The sequence below is a fragment of the Protobothrops mucrosquamatus genome, unplaced genomic scaffold (genome assembly GCF_001527695.2).
Source record: "Protobothrops mucrosquamatus isolate PMUCROS unplaced genomic scaffold, P.Mucros_1.0 scaffold841, whole genome shotgun sequence".
NCBI classification, from domain to species: domain Eukaryota; kingdom Metazoa; phylum Chordata; class Lepidosauria; order Squamata; family Viperidae; genus Protobothrops; species Protobothrops mucrosquamatus.
Genome location: NW_015387096.1, coordinates 133020 through 155805, shown reverse-complemented (window position 1 = coordinate 155805; position 22786 = coordinate 133020). Strand labels below are relative to the sequence as shown.

At 35.9% G+C, this 22786-nt stretch overlaps 1 protein-coding gene across 1 annotated transcript in view; it reads left to right on the top strand.

Annotated features, from left to right (window-relative positions):
- Nucleotides 1-22786, top strand: part of COL24A1 (collagen type XXIV alpha 1 chain) — a 131531-nt gene that overhangs the window by 97341 nt on the left and 11404 nt on the right. The window contains exons 38-53 of the mRNA XM_029284689.1: nt 3642-3695; nt 5032-5139; nt 6133-6186; nt 7662-7715; nt 9324-9380; nt 10114-10167; nt 11171-11224; nt 11355-11408; nt 13991-14044; nt 14521-14628; nt 15363-15470; nt 16047-16154; nt 16236-16289; nt 16617-16679; nt 19542-19595; nt 21721-21756. Of these exons, the coding sequence (XP_029140522.1) occupies nt 3642-3695; nt 5032-5139; nt 6133-6186; nt 7662-7715; nt 9324-9380; nt 10114-10167; nt 11171-11224; nt 11355-11408; nt 13991-14044; nt 14521-14628; nt 15363-15470; nt 16047-16154; nt 16236-16289; nt 16617-16679; nt 19542-19595; nt 21721-21756 (1074 nt within the window). The remainder of the gene's footprint in view (nt 1-3641; nt 3696-5031; nt 5140-6132; nt 6187-7661; nt 7716-9323; nt 9381-10113; nt 10168-11170; nt 11225-11354; nt 11409-13990; nt 14045-14520; nt 14629-15362; nt 15471-16046; nt 16155-16235; nt 16290-16616; nt 16680-19541; nt 19596-21720; nt 21757-22786) is intronic.

Sequence of the window (22786 nt, the reverse complement as noted above, 5' to 3'; positions counted from 1 at the left end):
ATAGGTCATATAAGACTTGAGATATAAAACAGGAGCATTCATTTTATTATTCCAGTTTTCTTGGTTTTGCATTTTTGATTGAGATACTATGAATCCATCACACTCAATATATGCATGGAATGAGATGAAGACAGGCATATCACGTGTTAGGCTTCAAAACTTTAAGCAGGGCTTTAAAAGGTTTTAAAGAAATCTTCAAATGATTGTTTTATCACATCTCCTCCAGACAATTTTTTTGGCCTCCACAATAAGGAGTTTTCTTTATGTAAGAAACATTAGCGATTATGTCATCATTATAGTATGTTACATAACATGATGCATAAGTACACCTTATGTTTTCTATTATAAAGAAAAAAAAGTCAGAGTGATTATAAATAAAGATTCTGTCTACAAACTGTATCAACTATTGGCCATTTCTAATTTTTGTGAAATATTATTGATTGGTTCATTGGTTAAAACATTTATATCTCACCCGTAAGACGAAAGGCTGTCAGGGAATAATTAAAAACCAGACAGAGGATGTGTGAAAAACAGAAAACATAGTAAGAGAGGCAACAATTCTTTTTTTAAAAAAATGCTTCTTTTAAAATTAAATATGAATAGGAGTGATATAAGAAAAGATATATACACAAGCACACATTATAATGGATCAGTTCTTACAATTATGTGCAAGACACCCCCCCCCATTATCTAAGATAATTAATTTTCAAAATAAAACTTTCCATAATAAAGAATATGGTCGGTTTAAGAAGTCATTTGTCTTTTGGTATTAGTTTCTCAGAGCTGGTCCATGCTACTCCACTATTTCCAAATAGCAATCTGTTATAAACATAATGTGTTATAAAATTATACCTTGGAAACAGGTTTAAGTCCATTCTTAGCCATGGAAGTCAAGAGTCTCTTTGGGCCAGCTGCTGTTTCTTCCTAATCTGGAGGAAAGCCAGGGTATAACAAAATAAATAGATTTAGGGTCAAATTAAATGAAACACTAGTTAAACAATTAGAAATGGTTATCAGTGGCTTAAAAATGTTGGAATTGTTGGATGAGGAGGCAACCTAGATGTTGATTCAAATAGTAGGTAACCTGTGCTGGAGTTTTCAGCACAGATAGTCCTCAGCTTATGACCAGGTTAACAAATGTTTAAAGTTATGATGAAAACACCCCCCCAATAAAAGCATTAACAACTAGGATTTGAAGTTCTGAAGATTGCTCTCTCTCCCCCTCCCCCCCGTGTCATATGATTGCATTTTGCGTGGTCGGCAACTGGCCTGCATTTACTGTTGTTTGTAGCATATGTTTTTTTTACCAGCATTTACTTCCTGTTTCCAACAAAAGCTGTCCATTGCAGACAATGCAACACTCGCTTAATGACCACCCCATTCACTTAACAACCGCCACATTCATTTAACGACTGTTGCAAAAAATGTTTTAAAATCGGGTCGGTCCCGTGGATGCCTTGATTTACGATCATCATGACCTACAACAGAAATTCCAGGTTCTATTAGGGTCATCAGTCAGGAACTCTCTATAGATGACTTGTGCTGTTTGCTTGCATTTGGGGACAAAGCAGTTGAATGGGACCACTGTATGTTTTCCCCCTCCCACATACTTAACAAGACAAAGTTGTGATCCAGGAAACAATCCTGTATTTTCCATTTGATTTTTAACAACCATATGATATGTAATGGGACCACTGTGTGTTTTCCCCCTCCCACATACTTAACAAGACAAAGTTGTGATCCAGGAAACAATCCTGTATTTTCCATTTGATTTTTAACAACCATATGATATGTAACTGTTGAAGTGGTACCTCATCTAGTTTGTCAGTAAATTTGGCTGGTATCTCAGGACATGACAGAGTTTAATAAAAACCAGAAACATTCTGCTGTGCTTGCTTTGAATAAACTATTGCAGAGAAAAACTAAAAAAAAAAACACCAGCTTATCCAGCTGCATATTTTTGTTTGTTTGTTTATTTATTTATTGTAGCAAGGAAGCTCAATAGCAGAGTTTTCTTGCGAAGCAATTATCAACTTTAAGCCAGACATTAATTGTTTAGGAAAATGTATCTGCTGGAAACATTTTTCTATTATTATTTGCTGCAGTATTTGTTTTTTGTAACATGGCAGTCATCAGTTTCTATCTGATACAAAATTGTGTATGGTCATGAAAATCTGGTAGCGTGGGTGAGAAATGGAATACAGTTTGAATTGCATGTTATTGTAAAATCATCAACCTAGCTTTAAAAAATCCCAAAGACGAAATACGAGATTTTCGGTGGTTCTTTTACTGTGTGGATCCTGCCATATGGTTGGGAAAGGGCAGACAATTATGAATATATTTATCCAGGAAGTATGAATCCAGTTTTAGGCGTAGCTGTTTGGCATTGAGGAAGATCAGTTTTATTGGATTCTTGGAAATGCAGAAAGACAATAGCCATCTGCTGCTTCAAAGACTACTTTGTATTGTTTCAGTGGAAAAGATAAGTAAATCAATCTGGTATCTATGTACATGTGTGGGCACGTATTTAAAAATATTCTTCATCTACCCAACTACAAATAATCAGTCAGAATAAAAATGACTAAAACTCCAGTTTTGAAAAGGCATCTAAACAGTCTGGATAAAAAGAAATGTTTCTAAACCTTTCCAACAGTGCTTCAGCACTAGATAGTAAAGGTGGGGGGGGGAAAGGTGAACTGAGTGGAATTGGTGCTACTGAAAATAATTTGGACAGAGTTGCATAGGACTTTATAACCCACGGTAAGTAGCTTGGACTGAGCCTAGAAAACTGTCAATGCGGAGATGATGCAACACTTTCTGAAGCACCGCTCACCACCGATTCTACTTTCCAAATTGTCTTCAAGGGAACTCCATCAAAAGTGGCTCAATCACCAATACTAGGTCTCTTTGTTCTAGCCATGGACACATTTGGCTTATCGGTAAAAGATAAGCTTCTCTCACACCAGTGTTTTGGAGGCCTCCCAAGGTATGAAACTGATCTATTAGAACAAGAGTTACCTCATTCAGATAAGTGATATCTCCCAAAACCTGCAAACCACTCACCTGAATAAGTAATAGCTCCATGTTTTCAGATTCATATTGTTTTCCCTCACCTAGTCCCTTACAGCCCAGGGATATGAAGGAAATGGTAAGTGGACAGTTTTTGGCAGCCCGAAAGGAAGGGGATTATCTGGACCCTTTCCAGTCAGGATTCTAGCTCAGTTAATATATTGATACTGCATTGTTACACTTATCAATGATTCTGAAAGCCTTAAGAGAAGGTTGATGCATCCATCCCTGCCTTTCTAAGATCTCTCAATAGCTTTTGACACCATTGACCATGATAACCTTCTGGACTGGCTTTGAGTGCTTGGAATGGGTAGCGCTGTTCTGCAGTGGTTGTTGCCTTTTTTCTGAGACTCCTTCCAGTTTGTGTGGATGGGGGAAAGGGCTCTCCTGGGGGGGGGGGTGTTTCAAGGCTCATCACTCTCATCACTCCTATTTAATATATACACAAAACTGCTGGATAAAGTGATTCATGGAAAACCTGGCAAGACCAAGTGAGTGGATTTTATAACTCTTCATCTTTAAATCTACAAATGTGGCCCCAGATTTATCTCTCTTTATATTAACTACTGTAGGGTCCTGAGGGAACTCAAGGAAGTCCAGGTCAAAGGGGTCGTTCAGGAAAAAAGGTAAGTGATCATCCTCTTTTTATCTTGAATTTGGACAGAAAGCAAATTATTTTTCATTAAGGATTCAATGTTAATAAAATACTGCTCTTTTTAAGAATAGAGTGGCATGGTGGCTTAGTGGTGAAGACACTCACCTTCCATTCAAAAGGTTGAGAATTCAATTTTAGGTAGTGGCGGAGGCTTCTCTTTCAGGCTGCAGAGATTCTTCTAAGAATTCCACGTAGGCATCAGGAAAGGCATCCGAGCAGTAAACGCTCAGCTCCATACTGTTGTTCCAATTCTACCCTGAATTAAGGGATTACAGGGTTGTAAAAAGAAAAAAGTGCTAGTTTTAAGAATAGATTTTTTTTCTTTTTACAACCCTGTAATCCCTTAATTTGGGGAAGAGTTGGGGCATGTGAATGGAGCTGAGCATTTACTGGCCAGATGCCCTTCCTAATGCCTTCATGGAGTTCACAGCAGATATTTTCTCTTTGCGCCCTGAAAGAAAACTATCTGCTACTACCTAGGTTTGAACTCTCAACTTTCTGAGTGGAAGGCAGGCGTCTTCACCACTAGGCCACTCCGCTGTTCAATTTTAAGAATAGAATAACAAATAATTTTTGTCATTACAGATAGTCCTTAACTTACATTGTTCTCTTAACAACAGTTGAAAATTAATGATGGCCTCAGAAAGGGTGCTTTGCAACCAGCAAAGAACTTCTGACCATTGCAAAACATTGCATCAAAACCTCAATGACCAAGTGATCGTGATGTGGATGCTTGAAAACCTGTTCTCACTTATGACTAGTCAAGCATCCTGCAATCATGTGTTTACCATTTGTAGTCTTCTCTGCTGGCTTCCATATAAAGTCAATGGGAAGTTGGTAAGGAAGAGTGCAAGCTCTGTTGTTGCTGCTAAGAACACTCCCTCTCATCTCTGGGAACTGGAGGAAAGAACTGCCTGCTGAAGGTTTTCAGCTCCTTGCCTGCTTGTGTGGAGCTGAAATCTTCTTGCTTGTTTGCACAAAGCTGAAATCTTGCCTGCCTGCTTGCACATGAAGGATTTTCAGTTTCTGAGTGGAAACACTTGTGCACGGCTTGCATCAGGCCTCCCAGGGCCTACCCCACTGCCTTAAGGCACCCAACGCTCTATCTGGTTCTCTGTGCATTTAATAACCCACAAGATCACCCACAACCTTAACGGCCAAGATTGCAGTCATTAAGCAAACCAGTCATGTGATGTCCCACTTGCTGGATTCTGGTCCCAGGTGTGATCATAGTAACTACCTATACCTATATTGGCTTTTCAATGTGATTTTCAATTGGTGTAATGTTTTATTCTCCGCCCAAATAGGGGGAAAAGGGTCAACATGGTTTCCCAGGAGAAATCGGAGCTATGGGTGAACCTGGCAAGCTTGGGGAAATTGGACCAAAGGGTTCAAGAGGAACTAGAGGACCAGTGGTTGGTATAGTATTAATTTAAGCTTTATAATCCTCTGTAGTTTTATATGAACTTTGATGCAGGTGAAGAGCCTATTTAAAGCTGATTGGTTTGTCTGGATTTGTGAATTGTCTAAAATTCACAGCATCCATAATAAATCATCATACAGAGTTAACAGGTTAACCCTGTCAATCACCTTTTATGATATGTAGATAAGAGTGAGAACGTTGAGTAACTTATTTTTAAGTAACAGTTTTTATATTATTATATAGAAGCTATTTTCAAAATCTGTATTGTTATTGGTACGTTTTTGCCGAGAAGTAGCATTTACTTCTAGTTTTCATACCCCATAGAAAATATGGGTTCACTTAATAGCCACAATGTTCACCTAACAACTGGATTTAAGGACTGTGGTGATTCGCTTAATGCCTGCTACAAAGAAAAAGATCATAAAATCAGATTGGTCACGTGTTGACCTGCTTTATGATAGTCATGATCATAATGGTCATGTCATATCGGAATTATTTTTCACAGGTACACAGGTACACTGTGAAATGACATATTTAAAGGCAGACATATATTTTACTGGGCTAATTTATTATATGCACTTCATTTATGCTTATATATCAGCATTGTTTATATCTGAAATATTGTATCCAGAAATTGAATGTTTGTATTCTATAGCACATTTTTTATATGTTTACATTATTTTATGTACTTTTTAAGACAAGGCCAATAGATTTCCATCTTGTATTTTTTATAATCTGATTCAGTTATATTTATTTACTATATTACAAATCTGTTTAGTATTACTTTTTTAAAAAGTATTCTTATGGTTTTAACCAGGATTAAGCTTATTTCAAATGTATTAATTCCAGTAGGTAATTTGCTTAATTCTCTCTATTTCCATGCTTTGTGAATATTTCCAATTAGAAGTACTATGTGAACTGATAACTTGGCTAATGAAAGTATTAAAGTATTAAAATGTGTTAATTGCTACTTCTCCTTGTACAGGGACATTTAGGAGCAATGGGATCATCAGGAAAACCAGGAATTCCAGGTTATAGGGTATGATACATTTCTGAAATGGGTTCATGGGCCTATCCATTAATTTTATAATTGTTATGTAATGAATGAAAGCAAATATACGTGTCCCAGGATAATGTCGCAAGATCCAATCTGGGTCTGTCACCGGGACTAGTCTTCCAAGTTTTTGGATTTGTGCTGGAGCCCATCTTCAGGGAACTTCTTTCTATTGGAATATATGCTTTGGGTTATTCTGTGAGTCGTATTTGTGTGGTATCTTCCTGTTGGTTGATTGATGTGTTGATGGCCAGCAATTGGCTATTGTTTATTGATTCCATATTTTTTAAACTTGTTGAGATTGCTGGCCATTACTTTTTAAAAGCATCTTTGGCTTTCTACAGTTATAACTGTATCCATTTGAAAACAGCTGTGGAAATCATCATACAATTTTTCAGAATATTTCTCAGAAATGTTTAGATTTTTTTAAACCCTTATCAGCATCGGCAAGGGAACTAGATTTTGCAGGCCTTAGGTGGTGGGGCTTTTCTGCTGTGGCATCCATGCTGTGGAATTTCTCTCCACTGAGGTGGGAGTGGCCTCATTTCTTCCGAGCTTCCAAAAATCCCTTAAGTCCTGGTTAGGCCAGCAGGCCTGGGACATCCAAGGAATGGATGAACTAGTTAGGTGTCTCCATAATTATTAACATCCCTTTTTCTGCTATTTCTTCTTGCTGTTTTTATAGTCCTTTTATGCTTTTAATGTTTTCATAATTAATAATTATTATGGTTTAAGTATTTATTGACTATTTAGTTTTGTTGTACACCCCCCAAAATCGCTTGTGTCAACTCTAAAAATAAGCATGGCTGTAGCCATTTTTCCTACTCATTTTCGGTTGATACCTAGAATGGAGGGAGGAGGGTTTGCCAGATGCTTCTCTAGTTTAAATAAACTTTTATCCCATGGGAACCAAGGTCATCGGCTGCTCCCGAGACTGCAGGCTGGGGGTTTTGTGAAAAGCCTGCCAAGAAGATGTATTTGGGAACATAGTTGCTTGCATAGCCTTAGGGGTGGGATTTCTTAACTTTGTATTGGGGAATTGTTACGTGTGTCTTCAGACTTGGTTTCACTTTTGACGTGCTGATATTTTGTAACGAATAAACATGTTCTTTGAGGAATTTGCAAGCCTCGGAGTTCTGCTCTATTTGTCTCTGTCCGTCAGAACCTTGACAGCTTGTTTGGTGAGATAGGTGGCTATATAAATTGGATAAGTAAATAGATAAATATAACAATTAAACATCAGTAATTTTATGCCAATTGCTCAATTTCCATCAGCCTTGAAAAAAATCTGTCCCGGTAGATTTATTTTATTTATTAAATTTATTTGCCTCCCATCTCGCCACAACGTGACTCTGATTATACAAAGCATGGTTTTTTTTATCACTCTATGCAGAAAAGTATTTTTGTTACTTGTGTGTTTTTTTTAACTGCAGATATTGCATGACATATATTTTTCTTAGGGTCACCAAGGTCCACTGGGATCACTTGGCCCTCCAGGACCCAAAGGAGAGAAAGTAAGGAGATGAAATTGTTGCATTTATTGACAGCAACCATGAAGATTCACAGATTTTGTCTGCATGTTGCATGAGCTTTAATTTTTCTCATTTCATTAAAAACATAAACTGAAGAATTTGATAAATTTAATCATTTAATCATCTACTACAGCAGGTATCATAGCATTCATTGGAAGTCTAAAGCTATCACTTTATATGCTGTAGCTACTGGACAAGTCCCTGCAGGATTTTTCAGAAATGATTAGTCATTTTTAAGACTCCTTTTCTGAGAAAAAGTGACTGGCGCAAGGTCACCTATCTGGCTCCATGCCCAAAGCAGGACTAGGTTTCTTGGTTTCTAGCCCAATGCCTTAACCACTGCATCAAACTGGGTCTATAAATCAGAAACATAGAACCTTATAACAGTTCAATTATCTTTTAGACCATATTGCGCTCACAAGGTATTTAGAAAATTCAGTTAGATACATGATATAAAAAATTCACACAATTTACATAATTTCCTCCTTGAAATGAAGAGCTGCTATGAATGAAGAGCAACAACAATAACATATAAATTAAAATAAAAATTGTCTTAAGAATTCTCTGAAAGGCAGAGAATTTTGTATTTTCTAGAGTAAGAATTTGTGAGCAATTTTGTAATACCTATCATCCTGACATCTGCTTCAATTACCAGTTCATACGGTTTCTAAATTTAATTACTGGGAACTATCTTTCATATAGTTCCCAGTAATCTTCAGATACTTTGGTCCAAATAATTTAGAGTTTTAAAGCCCCCAAATCTTTTAAAATTGATCCTGGTGTTTCCATTTTTTGTCTTCTGCAAATTTCGGTCACCCTGCTTGCTGGCATAGTAGTTCCAAGTTGCATATGGAACTCCTACCTTTTTAAAAACTTCATAAATTTCTGTGGATCTTTGAGAAAATTTCCATATTAAAAGAGAACATATAACTTCAAAGAATGTGGCTTTTTGAAAGGGTGTACTATAAATTTACTGTCTCACATTGACATTAATGATAATGCAGCTTTACTTGGAAAACATATGGAATTCTGAATCAAAAGCCTGGTTTTTCTGCTTACAAAGATTTAGTATTGCAGACTCAAAGCTAGCATTTAGCTAACTAAAGCAACTGTTGCTGAAAATATTTTTATCTGTTGTAGAAGACAATTATGACTTTACAAAATACATTTAATCAATGATAAAAAAAACAAAGCTGTAGCTTTTTTATTAATATCATAAATAGATCTTTTCTATATCAAAGAATTTTAAAAATTATTTTAAAAATTTAAAAATTAGAACATGTATATTCTATGCTATTGAGAGTAAGTTTCATCAATATTAATCGGATTTACTTTCAAATAGACACGCATATAATTGTATTGTAGGTAACTGAATGTGTTACTTCATAGTTCTTTAAAAAAAAGTTATGAAATCATTATTTTGCAGATTGCTGTCACAAACTCAATCCATTATATAAATTGAACAATATTTTGTGTTAGTATGTATGTGACACACATATACTAAAGAAGCAAAGTATGTATAATTTATGTATTTTACAAAAAAAAATAGATTTCACGACCAATAAACAATTGGTTTTATTTTCTTTATAGGGTTACCCTGGGGAAGACAGCTCAATGCTAGGACCACCTGGGCCCCTAGGTGAACCAGTAGGTCTTTCTTTAGCCAGAAAATTACAGTCAACATTGTATAAACAGATACAATTTCTTTTAAAATATGCATGTGCATGGTTGCATGTGTACCACACCCTATTGATACAGCCCATGGTTCTTAGACTATGGGCTAGAGGTTAGTAGTAATATTAGTTATGCACCGTGTTGATCTGCACTACAAATAATAAAGGAAAACACTGAGGAGATAGGAGCTATCTCACTGATATAGGAACTAGTAAATGCATGGATGGATTTAACTAATCCATTAAAGGTTCTGGCCATCCATTTGTATGCAGATAATATTATGCTGTATATAAGGATGTTAGACAGTAGAAATATATTGTATGAAATAATGTGACTCACTTTAGTTGATTTAACGTTCTACATAAATCAAAATTATTAGGAGTACTCATTTCCTTAAACTTTCTAGCATCTACTGTAAAATCTAATTTTCAGTTTGAAATGTTTAAGTTTGAGCAAGAAAGATTCGAAAGCTAAGCATTTTTAGACAGAACTTTAACTCTTGCGGTTATATATTCTTTCAGCTCTGTAGAACTAATAACAAATTAAATTTCAGTGATGCTTTGCAGTGTTTTGGAATTTGCTAACATCTTGTTTTTCTTTCCTTTCCCCCCAGAGATATGCTATTTTGTAAAAAATAAATAAATGCAGTAACTGTATTTCAAATGAAATTTTAAACAGTCTGGATTCTTTATGGTTATTTCTCTAGGGTCCTACTGGTGAACTGGGAGAGAGAGGAGAACCTGGTGACATAGGTTACATGGTAAAACTTATTTTGCTATTTTTATGCATATTACTTGTAGTGAACTTACCGCAGCAAGACTCCGTCTTACACTTATTGGAATACCTCTTAAAAATAAATCCAGGACCACCATTGATTATTAAAAAAAATGGAGAACATAGCAACTAATCGTACATAAAAACTAAACCTTAAACAGAATTCAGGATCAATTTATCAAAATGAACACTTGGAAACTAAATAAAAAGATTTGGGACCTGGGAAATGAATAAAGTTAAAGCTTCTTTGTTTTTCTTTTGATAGCCAATATCATATTCATGTTAATGTCATACAGAACTTGGACTAGAAAAAGGCTTGGATTTCACATCACCCTCAGAGAAAAAGAGGGCAGAGCATATGCCGCAAAGTGGGTTCTATCCATTTAATAAAAGCAGCAAGATCTTGCAGATATCACAAGGCATCTAGAACAGAGGTCCCCAACCTTTTGGGCACCACGGACCGGTTCCGTGGAGAAAGGTTTTTCCACGGACCGGAGACTGCATGGTTTTGTGTGCTGCCTGCATCCCATGGATGGGGCTTTGCTTGTTTGTCCGGACCGGTTGCTGGCATGCCGTGGTCCGGTACCAGTCCACAGACCGAGTGTTAGGGACCCCTGATCTAGAAGAATAGATTTTAGACTTATCAACAAGCAAAATGGCATACAAGATTTTAAAGACTATATTGAAATAAGAGACACTAATGTTTTGTCTGCTAAAATGTAAACAAATGTCTTTGTGTGTACATGTATATATGTGTCTGTGCATGTATATATGTGTGTGTATTTGTAATAACACCCACTTTGAATGGCATTGTTTGCCTTTTGATTACTTCTGCCACCCTCTTGCAACATAGATATATCTGAAATGAGATGCTGCCTCCTTACATCATAGTAACATCAGTTAATTAAAGCATGACGTAGCATTTTAGAATTTACACTTTTGAAAGAAATGGAAACTTCCTTATCAAGAATAGGTTCTCTTGTTTCTAGGGTCACCCCGGACTCCCAGGACTTAGAGGTGCTGTTGGACAACAAGGGCCACCAGTAAGTCTCTAGTATGGTACATTGTAATTCTGCATATATTTTTTTCAAAATAAGTATAGAAAATCTTCATTTAGTCTCAGTTTTCTTATCATACAAACATTATCTACATTACTGTTTTCTTTTCCCAAAGGGTGAACCAGGCGAACAGGGAGAACAAGGACTAAAAGGAGAAAGAGGATCTCGAGTAAGTAGAAAGTGGGAAATTTTTTAGGGAAAAAATTCAAAACAAAGTTATTCAGTGCTTTAAAGTCTAGAAACATTTTGTTTTGGCCACAGTTGCTATTTTGTAAGTCTGCTATCATCTCTAGAACTTGGGGTGATATAAAGAGTATTGCTGAAGCTACTGGGTGCAGCTACATCCATAATTAGCCACGATTACGTCAAAATGACAAGAATGAGTTCTGGCATCATTTGCATAAAGTTCTCATGACTCGCATATATTCATTTCCCCATGTATCCAAGTTACCCCCATGAATCCCTGTGACTGGATAAACAGAACAGATGCCACTTGTCTAGAGCACTGCCTCCACCCCTGCTTTCAAATTACCTCAGCCTGAACATTAATATCAGTTATACCCGATTTAGAACCAGCAAAAGCCATCTAGGAAGGAACTGCCTAGGAATGGGGTGTATAGCAATAGCGCTTAGACTTATATACCACTTCACAGTGCTTTACAGCCCTTTCTAAGCGGTTTACAGAGTCAGCATTTTGCCCCCAACAATCTGGGCCTTCATTTTACTCACCTTGGAAGGATGGAAGACTGAGTCAACCTTGAGCTGGTGAGACTTGAACTGCCGAACTGCTGGCAGTCAGCAGAATTGGCCTGCAATACTGCATTCTAACCACTGGGCCATCACAGTGCATAGGAGGGGGGGATGGAGTCAAAGAAGACTAAACCAGTGTTGATACAGATCAGCAGGTGTTGGTATTCCAGTGTAGATAAAGCAAGAACAAAAGCGAAATGGAAGAATGGAAGAATAGATAAAAGGAGGAAGAAATTTAGCTTAGATATAAAAGTTACAGCAGGGCAAAGCAGTAAAACAGAATGAAAAAAATAACATGGAAAAAGATAATGCAAATAAAATGACTATAAATAATAAAACACGTCACTTCAGTAGCACAACATAGAGATTTATTGTTGTACCTGCCTCTTTTGTAATAAAACCAAAAATATTCCAAATAGGAATTAGCCCGTAGGTTGGATATGATCCATATCTAAACCTCCCTCTATTAGAGGCAATTCAAAACTTAATGAGAGCATGAAATTTCCTATTTGTTGGGATAAGCCTGCTCAGAATGAACAACAGCAGTAGCTTGGGATAATTTCTTGTCTAGTTTCACATTTGGAAGATTCGGAATGGATAATGAAGGTAGCAACTTTCTTGTTTTCCTGGATAATTTATGCTCTTAAAAAGAAGAAAATCTACTAGATAGAATCTACTAAAAGCCAGATCTACAGAGGGCAAAGTACTACAAAAGAATAGTCTGATTCCTAAGCAGATCTTTTAGTTTACTTCTTTTTTTTATATACTAGCTGCTCTCTGCCTTAACCCTTACAAGGTTTTTAAAACTTAAGTACATTTGAAGAACAGTCATGTAGCACGTGGGGAATATTATTTGAAAAGTGGGAGGTGAAGTAAATCATGGCTACAGTAAAAGCCCATTTGAACCTGTTTGGAAAGAAAATATGGATTGTGGCATAATTCATCTCTGTTTGATTTATTGGGCAAATTACAAATAAACATAAGCAATTGATTTCTAAATAATACATCGATATACTTTGTCATAGATTTATTTTTAAGTCATAATAATGACTTTAAATTATTTAATGAGCTTTCTCTCAAGATTCCAATTGTACTCTCAAACTCCCACTTTAAACTGACTTTTGTTTCAGTAGAAATATGTTCTGAAGATATGTGACAATCTGAGATTGAAAGCAAAGCACATTTTATTAAAGTGCATATCTCAATAGCTTTGTAGAGCTACAGTCAAACCACAAAATGTTTACACTTGTGGTAAATGGACAAACATATTACAGAATATGCAGTCAGCTCATAATCTCTAAGTGCTAAGAATGCATTCAGTCATTGAGGTCCTATTCATCCCATGTAACACCACAGCTTCGCAAACTGCATTGATTGCCAGTCTGCTTCCAGATGCAATTCAAGTGTTGGTAATCACCTTTAAAGCCCTTCATGGTACGGATCCAGACTACTTGAGGAACCGTCTCATCCCATTGTGATTGGCCATCCCCACCCATGCTGGCAGAAAAGGCATGTTGCAAACCCCATCACCTAAATTATTCCGACTGGTGGTATCCAAGAGAAAGGCGTTTTCTGCCATTGCACCTGCCCTGAGGAACATCTTGTCCCCTGATGTGAGATTGGCCCTGACCTTCGTGAATTTCTGGAGCAGCCGAAAGACCTGGATCTGCCAGCTAGCTTGGGGGCCCCAATGGGGGAGTATCACAGTGGACATGGTTGATTGATTAACAATGAATCCCACTTTCCCCCCCCAACCTGGTCCCGCCCTCCCCATCTTTTAATTGGCCTGTGGTGTTCTGGATTTTTATTACTTGCTTATGTTTTTAGTTTATATAGTTTTATTTTTTATGACGGTATGCCACCCAGAGTTACCTTGAGGTAAGATGGGTGGCCTGTACATTTTATAAATAAATAATAAAAGATATGGTGGAAAAATTCAGAATCCTAACTGATTGTTAGCTTTTATAGTTTGTGAGCTAATAAATATTTTGAAATGTCTAGGGTCCTATTGGAAAAAAAGGATCAAGTGGTCAGCCTGGGAAACCTGGAATGCCTGTGAGTAAATTGATTGATTAAGTGCTTCTTTTTAAAGTGATGACCAATACAGATACAGATAGGTTTAGGTTATTCTATGCAGACAGACACATTATCAGTGAAAGATAAATAGCAAATCAGATAGAATGTCCTTAACCTGTAGGTTAGAAATCGAGTGTACAATAAAATACTTTTATATTGCAATCTTGAGATGTTAACAGGAAACTAAGCTCCACTAAAATATAGGTTACCTTTGAAATGTATTTTTAGAATTGCAGCCTGATTTTATTATGAATACATACACTCAGGGAGGAAATATAGTTAAAATGAAGTAGGCAAATCTAATTTCAGTCCCATATTATCAACCATCACATTGGTTATTGGTTATTGTCAATAACCAATAACATTGGTTATTGACTGTGTCAAATTGTCATTGGTATTACTTAGATCTAGATGGTGTAGTAGAGCTTTTCAAGCAGAATTCACATTTATTTCAGGGAGAACCTGGTTCTGTTGGTCAGAAAGGTGTAGCTGGCAACCCTGGATCAGAAGGTATTCCTGGAAATCCTGGAAAATCAGGGCTACCTGGACAGCAGGGCCTTCCTGTGAGTAACAGTTGAACTAATTTTATTCCAATTATGATGGCGGTTATGGTGGTGATGATGACGGAGGTCTTTAAAAAATGGCATCATCAGTAATATTTAGTAGCAAATATTACACAAGAATACAATGTCAGTATTTCCCTACAGATGTCACTTCCCACTCAAATAATGCCAACCATTTTCCTTTGGGAAGAAGCTGTGTCAAAAATTCATTAATGCAAATTCCATTTCTTTACTTACTTTACACTGTAGCATAGGATCAACCTATGTAAAAACGGAATATGCTACAATGGGAACATAAGCAATGCCTTCCGCATATTCACCTTAATATTTTTACAGTTTTAAGAACTCATTTTTATCTTATTAGGAGCCACCTTTATCATGTTATGTTGGTGGAATTTCTGACCAGTTATAAGTAGTCAGTTTGATATTGATGTTTGCAGCTTTGTGCAATGCATGAGGTAATTTCTGAATTAGAATCTAGTAGAGTTAGTATTCATTTATGCTGCTTGATTTATGCTATGATATCTGATATTTTAAATATTGTACATGGTGCTTTCTGTAATGGCATTATTTCAAGGGTGTAGCGTCACAGTGTGTGAATATGGGTAGTCAAATTTATATATTAAATAATAGTGGTTATTCTGAATATATTAAAACTTGTATTTGTCCTCTGCTAAAAATAAATGGGTTGGCTGACTTAAGGGATTCTGTTTAACTAGCTTTTGTTTGTCAAGGGTACCAGAGGAAGCCCAGGAATAGCTGGACTAGCAGGATATCCTGGAACTCATGGACGTAAAGGTTCACCAGGTGTGCCAGGAAGCCCTGGCCTCCCAGGACTAAAGGTACTTTAGGTTTTTTGACGTTTTTAGGTTGTTGTGGAGTTTGTAACTGTTGTTATGTTGTACGCTGCCTAGAGTCCTGTATTTGTGAGATGGGCAGCTATATAAATATGCTAAATAAAGTAAATAAATTTATAAGACACTCCACAGTGACTTTACGATATAGCAGAGTAAAAGCAAAGACGTACATAACCTTTTTAAAATTGTTTTAAATTGCTTTTATTAATAACAAAAGATTCTTTGCTCATGTAATGGTATGTGAGAAAAACCTTGAGAAGTTGGGCAAAGGGATGAATCCTAGGGAACAATGATCAGATAAGAGATTATACAGCCTACAACTACATAATGAGTAGAGAAAGAGGCTTAGAAGGAACCCTCCTCCCTAACTTGTCAGGCCGTAAAGGAAATGGTGGGAGATTTGTACTTTAAGTCTTGCAAGATTTTGTTAATGTAGTTTGTAGTAAAGTAGCAGTAGCTCATCTGGTCTGTTTGCTGCCTAGTACAGTATAAATGGAAAGGCTGATGGCATTCCTTTTCTCTCTGTGAATATGTATTCATTCTCATTCTGGCTTGCTGTAGGGTGAACAAGGGCTTCAGGGACATCCAGGAAAGCAAGGTAGAAGAGGATTTCCAGGGACACAAGGTGATCAAGGCCGACCAGGACTTCCTGGCCAAAAAGGACTCGCCGTATGTATCTGCTGTGGTATGTAAAGTATCTATTAAATTGTCGTTCCAAAGTATTAATTCTTTTGTCTACAAATATTACAGGGAGAATTTGGAGATCAAGGTTTGATGGGATTTCAAGGATTTCCAGGTCCCAAGGTATGTGGTTTCTTTGCGACCAGCTTAAATAAATATTAAGCATCTTTAAGACTTATGAATTTAAATGGAAGATGATGGTCAATTCCAGTCAACAATGACATGGAATGAGAAGTCCACCTCATGTCCCTTACCGTGTGAGGTGCCACAGAACTTAGGTCTCTTTCCTCTCCTTTTTTAATATGTACATGAGGCCACTGGATGATAATCTTTATTTCTTAATGTGTATTTTTATTAAAAAATTTATATTTGTTGTTTTTAGATCTGTGGTTTTTCTTCAATTGTTGTGTATTAGATAAATAAATAAAGTATATTGTGTTATATTTTTAGGGCCCTGAAGGTGATCTTGGTTTAATTGGAATTTTGGGACCTAAAGGCCCAATAGGTGAAATAGTAAGTAGGTCTATCTATTTATATGAATATCAAGACTTGTTTGTTTATAACTATTCACACCAGGCCAGTCAATCATAAGCAAGTTACAGTCATAATCAATACGTATCTAAAATCAACATAAAATACTTAATTAGCAGAAGTGACAGAAATCAAATGCCAAAGGTTTTCTCTATCTTATTGCGGCTCTGCTCTCCCAAAGCCTTGAGGAAGAACATACTCTCCTGAATGTTTAATTTTTCTTAGGAATCTTCCAAACATTTATTGTAGCAGTAAGAAATTGTGTGAATACCTAACCCAAAGTTTTGCTTTTCAGTAAATAAATTAAGATTTAGTTCAGGGGCAAGTGGGGAAAAATTTCCCAATACTTATTTTGACATTGATAAAGTTGGCTTGCCTCAAGCAGTATCTTTTGAGATGCTATAAAACAGGGGTGTCAAACTCGCAACATCACGTGACGTATCACGACGTATTGCGACTTTTTTGCCATTCCCGGCAATGGGGTGGGCGGGTTTTGCTATGATGGATCCGGCCTGTGGGCCGGCAGTTTGACACCCCTGTTGTAAAAGGTCAGAATAGGCTGCAGAATGAAGAGAGATTAAGAAGTCCTCCCCTCCTTTTCTCAGCCTCCAGCTTTTACTTGGAGGCTGAAGAACCCTGCTATAAAAGATCAGCAAATAGCCAATATTCTTCATTTATTGTATTTTTATTATTAAGGAGATATTATCATTTTTTGCATTATTTAAAATAGAATTATGTTAATCTCTGAAGAAATAAGTAAAAACCAATTAAAGTTAATTTAACTGATTTCCAGGTAATTGTACAAAAAGTAGATACTATAATAAATTAACTGTGGTTAATTCACTAAACCTTTAAGAACACTTTAAAATTCTTCTTGCTTCCACAATTAGTGGTTAAATGAGCTATAAATTTCTTGATTTGTTTTATGATTTCATGACTCTATGACGCTACAATTTTTCTGCATTGCAGTGTCAAAATTCAAAATTCACTCCTTATGTATTTCTATGTGACATCTCAGTGCAACATGAAAGGAAGAAATGATGCAGGGCAACATTGCTGTGCATCTTCCTTTTTTAGCGCTGTTATTTTCTCTAGCTTCATTTTAGCATTGCTATAGGACCAGACACCTATGAGCAAAAAAATTGAATATTATTGAATAATAGCTAAGGTGATTGATATAGCAAGGACGGCAAGTTTCAATTTTAGAGCATCTGCTTTATTTTTTTCTTTCATGAGCCCAAGCATTCTTAATACCTAAAATATGAGATGGACTTATAGTGGTTGCTCTTGCTATTGTTGAGTAAAATATCTTAGTGGATCCTTGGTGCTGTGAGTTTTGTTGTTTTCTTGCAGATGTTGTATTACCCAACTAGAAAAAAACTTCAGTGCTAGAAGGAAGTGGGGTTTGCTCTCTGTTTATATCAGGGGTCTTCAAACTTGGCTCTTTTATGACTTGTGGACTTCAACTCCCAGTGTGCCTGGCTGAAGAATTCTGGAAGTTGAAGTCCACAAGTTATAAAAGGGCCAAGTTTGAAGACCCCTGGTTTATATATATTGTAGTGACTTACACAGCATTGGTGGGAGTGTTATTTTCTTCTTGATAGTTCCTTGATTAGGCTGTTGTTTAGTGTTTGATTGTTTATCTGGGTTGGTAGATCCTTGATTGGATTATTGTTTACTTCTTGATTGTTGGTCTGGTACTAATCCTGGTGTTAATCCTTGTTTATCTGGGGGGTTGATTGCTGGCAAGGTGTTTTGGTCTTTTTGTTTCCTTTTTAACTTTTTGTTTGTCTCTTATGAATGGTATGTAAAATGTTGCTTATGTGCTTGTTGATGGCTGATTCGTCAGTGTCCTAGGCTTCCAGGAATTCTCTATCAGTGTTTGGATTTAGTCAAACTCCTCAAAGAGCACCAAGGACTCCGTGGTTCAATCCTGAGCTACAAATATTCTCTTCTCTTTACAGGGGTCTTCAAACTTGGCCTTTTTATGACTTGTGGACTTCAACTCCCAGAATTCTCCCCTCAGGAATTCTGGGAGTTGAAGTCCACAAGTCATAAAAGGGCCAAGTTTGAAGACCCCTGTCTTAGAACCTAAATGGCTGACCAAATTTCCAATTTGAAAAAAAAGAACATTAGTTCTGGCCACCAGATGGCAATGTCTACTAGAATTTTTTTTTTAAAAAAAGCTGTAATATTTAAAACAGTTGATTAAGGAGGTTGGATGGGCAACTTCTTCTGGCCATGAGAGAGCCTACTGATCAGAGTTCACTGATTTTTTTTTTTTTAATTTTCAGAAGAACTAGACTGTAGAGTTAGACAGCAATTACCTAATAATAGTAGTGCATATCTTTATCTTTGCCTTAAAGCAAAATACTTGAGTGAAAGAAATTCCTGTTTCATCAAAATAACTTTATAAAATTGTATTGTTTTTATGTTTGGTAAAGCAATATAACTTTGTTAGAAAAAAATAGTGGTGATCTTGCTTACTTACTTAAATTACAGCTTGCTGCATACTATATTTGATAATCTAAACATAAAATGTATACATGAAATGTAATGCTTGCTCACTTTTGTTTTTAAATAAATAGAAATCAATTTCCTTTACCTTTAGTACAGTATTCAAATTTTCATAAATGCCTCTCTGAAATGCAAAGCAGAATATGAAAATAAAAATGAGATGAACTAAATTCGCATTCTACATTTATCTTGTACCCAGAAAATAGTTTAGTATCATTATATGTTTTGTAGTGGAATGTAAATAAAAATACGACACAACATCAAGTTTTCATAAGAACATTTGCATTCAGTTATTGCTCTACAAATTATTTTCCTTTTGGTTTTCAGGGAAACACAGGCCCTGTAGGTTACGAAGGTATTGTTGGTCCAGCTGGCAGACTTGTAAGTGCAACTCATCACAATTTGAAATCTCCCTTTGTTTTTTATTCCTACATGTAATGCTTTCTCTTGATTTTTACTAAAATATGTTGTCCTTAGTCCACAAACATTTTTGAAGCCAAGGAATGTTTATTTAAAAGTTGCAATATATGGAAATTTCATAAACTGTTCTAAAAAAATTAGATAATTGCTTATTTTTAGCAGGAAAAAATACACATATATAAATATTAATGTTCTGTAGGAGAGTCCTAACTATAAGCACGAATGCTACTTTTCGTTTTTGTTTTATGCTTTGGATGGTACTGAACCATTCAGATATATTCTTAATAAACTGAAAATTATTTGTATCATTTCTATACATAACATTTTAATTAACCATATATTCAATGTAACAAAACATATATGTACATATAAATACAATACATTAGAGCAGAAAATGGCAACCGGTTTCAAGATTCTTCCATGAAAATGAAGTGGACTTTCATACCAGGACAATATTAAAATAACATTGGAATATGAATCTCCAAATCAGAAGCTACTGGGAAGAGCCAGTTTGGTTTACTGGTTGAGGCACTGGGTTAGAAATCAGGAGACTGTGAGTTCTAGTCCTGCCTTAGACATGAAAGCCTGCTGGGTGACTTTGAACCAGTTACTCTCTCTCAGCCCAACCCACCTCACAGTGTTGTTGTGGGAAAATTAGGAGGAAAGAGAAACTGGTTCACTACCTTAAGTTATTTATAAAAATAATAAAGATAGGGAATAAATAAACAAACAAACAAACAGCAGAAAGCAAATATGAGCAATACTAGTGCTTTATGATGTAGCTGGATGCAGCTGTTGACATGTCCAGAAGCAAAATAAAAGTTCAGTTCTCTAAAGATATTATACAATTGGTATATAGAATGACAGAACCATGAATCAAGGCAAAATTTATGTTTTCAGACTTGAAATGTTAAGATCAAACATTGGTATTCTGGAAACCGGCAAACTGAAATGGTCTGCAATAGGTTAGAAGGAAATGAGACCTACTTCATACATTACTGGTTTACTTATTAACAAAAAGAAATCAAAATCAATGCTTTGGTACAGTTTCAAAATAAAAAAATTAATTTCCAAATGCTTCAGCACTGAGACAGGAATTCACCAAGGTTGTATGTTCTCACCATATTTATATAGCTTATCTACTATTTCAGAGAATAAATATGACAGATCTAGCTGTATATTAAAACTCAAAGATATTACACTGGCAACAGAGGTATGTATTGTCAAAGCATGGTTGTCTCAGCTGTAACATATAACTCTAAAAATATCAGAAACTGAACAAAGAAAAATGGATGCCTTTGAATGTATTCATGTTATTCAATTAATGCCCTTCTCACATTAATGACTCTAGCAGCAAACAATATAATAATATCAAATAAAAATAAACAAAAAAGAATTGTAGTGTTAGAGAAAATTGTTGACAATTCAATCACAAAAGAAGAACTCATTAATACAAACTCTAGAGTCCTCACTGCAAGCACTAGTAATGCTAGAAGTTCAAGCTTAAATATATTGGACATAGAATGTGAAGTCAAGGATTAAAATAAGTCAAGGATATAAAAATAAAAGGCAATCACCAAAATAGCCAACCAAAGCAATTACTGGCAGCCAAAACCTGATAATATGATGGATCCCAAAGAGTTGGAAGCGCCTCAATGATTGAACAAGAAGTATATGTATGTACATTGTGCATGAGAGAATTTTAACTGTCTATATAATTATTATGATTTACCATAGATTTATACCTAAATAGACAGTAGATGAAATATAGCAAATAGAATTACACTGACCTATAAACTGAATTAAGACACACATTTTAAAAAGTGTGAAGCACAAGCTGATTTTGCAGATTAAATTTATGTTATTTATACATAGAAACTAAAACAAAGTTTTATTTAAAAAACATTTTATGTGAATTCCTTGAAAACTTTTATTAGTTGAACTATAGTATAATGCTCTTTTTTTTTTTTGAATTAATGTTAATGCATTTTTTCATATAAGTATTTAGATATCATTACATCTCAGTGTGATTGAAAGCAAATGATAGAGGACATATAAGATTAATGTAATTTCATTTTTTTCCCAGGGACCCAGGGGGGAAAAGGGATCCAGAGGTGAAATTGTAAGTGAAACCAATATTCATATTTTGTGGAAAGCGTTAGGGATATGTGTAAGGGTGCTGAGCAAAGCACTGAAAGATGATTTCAAGTTATATAAGAGATCATACTGCTGTGGTTCTAAATTGTTTCTGGGCTGGCTGATATTTTGTACTAGTACAAGGCCTCCTGTCTAGTAATGTTGGCTCACCGAAGCAAAAATTAGAATGGATGCACAACAGGTGGTATACGCGCTATTAGTATGCTAGGTGAATTTTTTGTATATATTTAGTGTAAGCATACTTTTAAACAAAAAGACTGGACTGATTTATTTACCATTACATGGTTGGCTGGCTTTATATATCGCTGTAGTCATTATAATACTGAGTGGTATATATACCCAATATCCAGGTATCATAGTTGAATAGTTGAAAATGTCTTCTCTGTACTTCCTGGTGATGATATGCTCTGTGCAAAAGGATACAGAATAAGCCTGTTTGAGCAGAGCTCATTAGCCAGACAAATACAATTCACTTATTCTTGTTTTGAAAAATCACAGAGATGTAGTTTTTTTTATTATATTTTGCAACTCATGAAAAGAAAGAAACGTAGGGAATGTAGAATGTCTTGTACAAAGTCAGACTATTGGTTCTTAGGTGAAAATATTAGTAGCAGCTGTAGATTTTTAGACAAATCTTTTAGCTCAGGGGTCCCCAACCCCCGGTCTGTGGACCAGTACCGGGCCATGGCATGCCAGCAACCGGTTCACACAAACAAGCAAAGCCCCATCCGCAAGATGCAGGCAGCACACAAAACCACACCCCTTCCGGTCCATGGAAAAACGTCTCTCCATGGAACCAGTCCCTGATGCCCAAAAGGTTGGGGACCTTTGTTTTAGCTCATTCCTGGAACTGACAGACTCTGGGACCTTTTGAAGACAAAGCATGCATGAAGGAGAATATATGTGTCCCCGGATAATATTGCAGGATCCAATCTGAGTCACCCACCGGGTTGAGAATTTTTGTCTTTATAGTGCCTGCTGTAAGTGGCTTTTTA